This window comes from Pygocentrus nattereri, chromosome 5, assembly GCF_015220715.1.
Source record: "Pygocentrus nattereri isolate fPygNat1 chromosome 5, fPygNat1.pri, whole genome shotgun sequence".
Taxonomy (NCBI): domain Eukaryota; kingdom Metazoa; phylum Chordata; class Actinopteri; order Characiformes; family Serrasalmidae; genus Pygocentrus; species Pygocentrus nattereri.
In genome coordinates this window covers 4,594,412-4,600,289 of record NC_051215.1, presented here as the reverse complement: position 1 = coordinate 4,600,289, position 5,878 = coordinate 4,594,412, and the positions used below count along the sequence as shown (strand labels likewise).

Below are 5,878 nucleotides of genomic sequence, written 5' to 3'. Positions count from 1 at the left end.
TGGAAATGATTGCATTGCACTGTTATTAAGTTTAGTTATTGCTGAATAAAGTAGCCAGTTAATGGTAATTACTAGTGATGGGACTTGAGTAAAAATTTTAATCGAGTTAATTACAGGGTTTGTAATTAATTAATCGCAATTAATTACAAAAATTATTTTGCTACTAAAATTTGGAATGAATACACGTATATTCTTAACAACAAACGTTTATTGCTTTTTTAATTTTTTTTTATTGTTATTAAACCAACAGAAGTGTTGGTGCTATTATAGTTATTCAGATTTCAAGTATTTCAGGAACCCCTGATAGTTTAACTTATTTGAAAAATAAATAAATGTAAACAGCACATTAGACAATAATCATAGCACCATTTCTTGTACAGAACTGTAAAAATTAAAAATAAATAAAACAACTATACAATATTGCAACTCGTGAGAGTTTAACATCTGGTGTAAACAAAAATTAAAGTGCCATTTCTAAAGTAACAACCGAATTAGGGCAAAACTACATACTGCATTTAAGAGCATAGAATTTAACACAACATTCAACCTGCAATATTTTTGTACAACCAAAACATGTAACACTGAGGCTACTTTTTCTCCTTGAGCCAGTTACTGAGACAAACGAGCCTGTTCACATTTTCAGAGCTTAAGGCTGCTCTTTTCTTCTGGATGATGTTCCCAGCAAGTGAGAACCCCCTCTCACATGGGACAGAAGTGGCAGGGCTTGATATGTACTTTCTAGCCAGAGTGGAGAGCTGTGGATGTGCCCCTGCATGTGCTGACCACCATTGTAGTGGGCAGTCTGTCTCACTGATGGTCTGTTCTGCTTTATAGAGGCTCAAGGCATTAGACCCTACATGATCAGAGTCAGAGTCAGAGTCAGAAGAAAAGCACAAGAGGCCTTTCTTTTTTGGTGGCTCATCTGTGGGCTCACAGGTAGCTTTTATAGATCCATCTTGAAGGAGTTCTTCAAGCTTTTTCCACACGGCTTCTCGCTTTTCTCTTGGAAGACACTTTAAGTCCTTAAAGCGAGGGTCAAGCACTGTAGCCATTGTGAGCCAATCATAATTAAGTGCAGCTTTCCGCTCTGACAAGTCCTTCATGAAGGCATTCCTGAATTTCAAAATGTAGGTAGAATCCTCATCCAAGACCTTCATAGTGTGGTCCAGGAATCGTAGGACAGGCAGAACATGAGACGTACGTCTCTCCACCAAGAAGATCAGTCACATGTCTACAGTGAGAAAGAAATAAAAAGAAATTAGTTTATCAATTACAGTGATCAATTTAGGCAATAATTATTTAGAAAATATTTTACATTGTTCCATTGACCTGCATGGTTCAAGGATGGCTGCCAACTTCTCTAGTTTTGTCCACTCTGCTGCTGTGTAACGAGGAGCGAGGTAGCGGACGCAAATGCGGAGGTAAGTGACTTTTATTGAGGGCAAATCCAGAATCAGGGTCACAACAGTCCAGGGTCAAATAGCCAACACGAACAGATCGAGTTTCTGACATAACAAAACAGGTGGATACGGCAAACACCAACACGACGAGAAGATAACGACCAGCGAAAACAAAGGGCAAACACAGGGCTTAAATACACAGGGGCAACGAGCGACAGGTGAAAACAATCAGGGGCGGAGTTACAAAACCAAACCACGAATACATGGACAGGACAATCATGACATGCCGATAATAAGATCAGTGTGTGCCTCTGTTTGTCCAGAGTTGCCTTTACTGCCTCTTTGTTTTTGAGAAGACGACGGATCATAAACAGTGTGGAGTTCCACCTTGTGGAAACATCCTGGATTAAGGGTTCATTTTCCTGGTCAAGGTGCCCTTTGCTCTTTAGTTGGATGGATGGATGGATAGATACTTTATTGATCCCGAAGGAAATTTAGGCAATTTATACAGTTCCATTGTGTTGGCTGGACTGTGTCTGAAATCTTGTGGCACTTTGCTAGTACATCATTAAGTCCACAACTCTCCAGGCACACAGTGATGGATCTCTGCAAAATATGCGCAACACACAGCATGTGCTGAAATGGGAGCTGTCTTGCTGCTGCCATCATGTTTCTGGCACAATCGGTGCCAACTGTTGTAACCTTTTGCTCAATTTTCCAGGACTCAGCTACTGAAAAAATGGTCTGCGCAGTTTTCTGCATGTCTGCTGTTGACTTTCTCTACAGTGAGGGCGAAAGATGCTGATGGCCATACTTTGTTAACGCCGCGTACTGTGTGCGCGGTCACGCCACGGTAGTTAGACTTGCTGAGGAAGTCCAAAGGTCCCCTGTCAGCGCAACACAATCACCTGCATTCAATATGTCTTGTTTTGACGGCTTTACTTCATCATAAAGCTGCCTGATCTTACCCGCCATGGTTTTCCCTACTAGTTCGTGAGCAGGGTCCGATGTCGCCATCTAACACAGACGGTAGCCCCCTGTCCTCGACCACCGATAGCGGTCTACAGTCTGTTGCGATCCATTTAGCAGGATTTGCTTCATTTTTCAGACGTAGACTTGCTTATTTTGGCCCTGAAACCTGTCACCTGGTCCAGTGTGGGTGGCTGGGGCGGTTATTTACCCCTGGTGGGGGGCGGTTATTTACCCCTGGTGGGGGCGGTTATTTACCCCTGCTGGGGGGCGGTTATTTACCCCTGGTGGGGGCGGTTATTTACCCCTGCTGGGGGCGCTGTAATCAGCTGTGGGGGCAGCTTTGCTAGCTGCAAAATGTTTTGCATTGAGATGGTATTTTAGGCTTGAGTAGCTTCGGTGATGTGCAAACTCCTTTTTGCACAACTTGCACACAACAGTCGTCTTTTCGAAAGTCCCATCAGGACGTTTTTTAAACCGAAAGTTTCCCTCAGTGGACCAAGAGAAGCGGCTGCGTCGTCCATCGTTGTTGTTTGCGGATGTCGCTTGTGCATCAGATTTACAGGCGTGCTAGAACACGCGAATACAAAGGTTCCGGCTCCAAACCGGAATCTGTTTAAGTTTCGTTTCTCTGTGAAGGCTCGCGCCTCCCACTGATGCAGTTAAATAGGAGTGGGAACCAGCTTTGGCATCATTAGAGACAGCAATGGACTGGGGTAAGTAAAGAACACCGGCTGCTTTCTCTGTACAACACACATACGACAAGAATGCATTTATATAGTGTATGAATGACAGTTATATAGTGTATGAATGAGTGTGTTAACACTGCTTATCCTTCTCTCTTCAACAGCAACCCTTGTAGGAGTGGCAGCAGGAGCAGGTGGGCTTTATCTTTGCTCATCAGACTGTGTTTTGGTCTTTAAATCTACATGTTCTGTACAGTAGATTTGCTGCGATACTGTTCCTAGAACATCCTTCTAATCCAGGCCTCCGTTTGTTGCTCTATCCCAGTTTTCACACTACCTATAATTAGTGTTCAGTGTTCGCAGTTTGAATTGATGAACAGGTCTTTATCCATCACATCGAGACCCGTTTAGTAAAGCGAGTTTTGCCAGAATTCAAATTTGTTATGTGTGTAATTGGAGAATGATGTGACTTCCAGCAGCAGCTGCTGTGGTTCTTTACACCCTATAACTCGACCTCTTTCCCTCTTTTGTCACACTTACTTCAAACCGTGAGAGGGTGGTAATCTTTAACAGGCTTGCTTATGTGGTTTCTGGCACTGTATGCCTCTGTTATTTTACATTTATAGCATTTGGCTGACGCTCTTATCCAGAGCGACTTACAATTTGATCATTTTTTCCACAGGTAGGCCAAGGTGGTGTTAGGAGTCTTGCCCAAGGACTCTTATTGGTATAGTGTAGGGTGGTTACCCAGGTGGGGAATTGAACCCCAGTCTACAGCGTAGAAGGCAGAGGTGTTAACCACTACACTAACCAACCACCTGTTATCAGTTATCACTGTTATCTTAAAAGTTATCTTAAAACCTGGTCTGTACTTTTATCCATTTTTATACAAGATGACATTTAATAAATTGTCAGAAACTACTTAAGTCTGTTTTGAGGTTACATGACAACTCAACAAATAAGGTGTGCTCTTGCACAAGGTTAATTACCCACATTAGCCCACAGTACAGAAGCCCCAGTGCAAAACAATGAAGCAAACTTAAGATACCGAGTCTACATTTGGGTAAATCAGGGAAACTGTGTAAATTAGATTTATTTTACAAAACTATTGCTTTGTTGATAGCTCAGTAAAATTGATAAGGCTAAATAGGATCCTTCTGTGTGTCTGAAGCTGGAACGGTGGCATTAGCCCCAGCTGTGTTGACAGCAGCGGGTTTCACAGCCGGTGGCATAGCCGCAGGATCCGTCGCCTCTTGGATGATGTCTACCGCCGCTGTGGCTAATGGTGGAGGGGTGGCGGCTGGCAGTGCTGTTGCCGTCCTGCAGTCTGTTGGTAAGATGGCAGGAGGGAGTTTCACAGGTTTTTTTAGCTAGCTGCACAGCTTAAAACAACACTTTGGTGTTTTTTTAATGTAATAAATATCTGCTGCATTTGAAAAACAGGCTCAACTGACTCAAAACACACTTAATACAGAATACAGAGTATGTTTTGTGTTACATCTTCTTCATCATTACTCACTCCTCATCATTACAGTCGGAAGAAAACCTCGTATCTCCATTTTTGTCATTTTTCAGTTTTTGAGAATTTCAAAGGACCTTTTGTCCTTTACATCGTGTGTGACTTTCATGATGAATGGACCAAAAGAAAGACGTCTGGTTCCACTGACTTACATTAAAACTCCAGTAGGTTTATTCTTTCTCCTGTAAAGTCCTGTAAAGATACGAGGTTTTCTCCCGACAACAGCGATATATTCACTGGTATCTAACTTTTTAGCATTATATTCTGGGATTTTTTACTCTGTGTTCGTATTGATTTTGTAAAGAAAACTACATAATTATGCTATATGTACCTTTTAATACCACAAACACACCACTGTAAAAGTGTAAATACCTGTAGAGAGTGAAAAAACGGATTATCTACACTGGGTATTTTCCTGTTTAGGGGCAGCCGGCTTGTCTGGCGTTGCTACAACAGCCATGGCATCTCTAGGAGGTGTGGTGGGTGGAGCCATTGCAGAAGCTATCGCACAGAACAGCACAGCCTAAATCGTGGAGTAAGAAGCCTTTCTGTGAAATAACGTGATATTCTATACTATCATGTTTCCGTAATCTAAAAAGCCCCAAGTTCATTGTGTCTCTGTCTGCTTCTCATTTTTGCTTCCACAGCTACATAATTCGATGGCGAGGTAATGGATCCTCTGAAGACAGTTTCATGGTAACATGTTAACCTGACGTCTTTGATCTACATGAAGGAAAATGTGTGCTGTACCTCACATTGTGTCACCGCACTAATAAAACAGTGATCGAAACAGTGTCTTCTTTTCTTCAGTGTGTTCACATTCAGTGAAAGTGGATTAAGCAGATTAAGCAGATTAAGAGGAAAACGCGTCATGCTGTTGGAAAGTGAGTAAAATGAGACTATAGTATGTTTACACGCACTTAATGATCCAATACCTGCGGGAAATCTGATTTTGTCATTAATCCGATCAACACGTTCACATGCCCTTGAGTACTGATGTAATGGGGAAACTCTGGGTCTCCACGAGTCAGACACTAATCAGATTTCTGCTCCACAGTCAGCCAATAAACTCACAGAAGACGTGACGTAAACTTGACCTGAAAATATGAACATACATCATCTGGTCAATGAGAAGAAGAGAATATATAAATCCTTCATTCCATCCAGCATGTATTTGGTTTCAGCTTCTCTCCAAAAGCGCTTTGCTGCGGCTCTCGGCGACGCTGCCCGCTTATTTCCAGTACAGCTGTGTGTTTTCGCTTCAGTGAGCAGCAATAGGAGAAGGTGAACCAGCTCCCGTCTCT

General features: G+C 42.4%; 1 protein-coding gene and 1 long non-coding RNA gene across 2 annotated transcripts; one reads left to right on the top strand and one right to left on the bottom strand.

Moving 5' to 3' along the window:
- Positions 1–210: 210 nt before the first annotated feature.
- Positions 211–2,902, bottom strand: LOC119263505. The gene is made up of 2 exons (XR_005130313.1): positions 1,330–2,902; positions 211–1,231 (listed from the first exon to the last, which is right to left on the bottom strand). It is a non-coding gene; the product is annotated as an uncharacterized LOC119263505 (long non-coding RNA).
- Positions 2,903–2,949: 47 nt separating this feature from the next.
- LOC108441447 (interferon alpha-inducible protein 27-like protein 2A) lies at positions 2,950–5,366 on the top strand. Its single transcript, XM_017720979.2, has 5 exons — positions 2,950–3,085; positions 3,220–3,249; positions 4,227–4,388; positions 4,998–5,109; positions 5,222–5,366. The coding sequence occupies exons 1-4, from the start codon at positions 3,076–3,078 to the stop codon at positions 5,099–5,101; spliced, it is 306 nt and encodes a 101-aa protein (XP_017576468.1). The 5' UTR covers positions 2,950–3,075; the 3' UTR covers positions 5,102–5,109; positions 5,222–5,366.
- Positions 5,367–5,878: the final 512 nt, after the last annotated feature.

Bases quoted from the DNA above. Each gene is read 5' to 3' on its own strand.
- LOC108441447 (XM_017720979.2), top strand. The intron at 3,250-4,226 runs GTGGGCTTTATC...GTGTGTCTGAAG, and splicing joins AGGAGTGGCAGCAGGAGCAG to CTGGAACGGTGGCATTAGCC. The intron at 4,389-4,997 runs GTAAGATGGCAG...TTTCCTGTTTAG, and splicing joins TGCCGTCCTGCAGTCTGTTG to GGGCAGCCGGCTTGTCTGGC.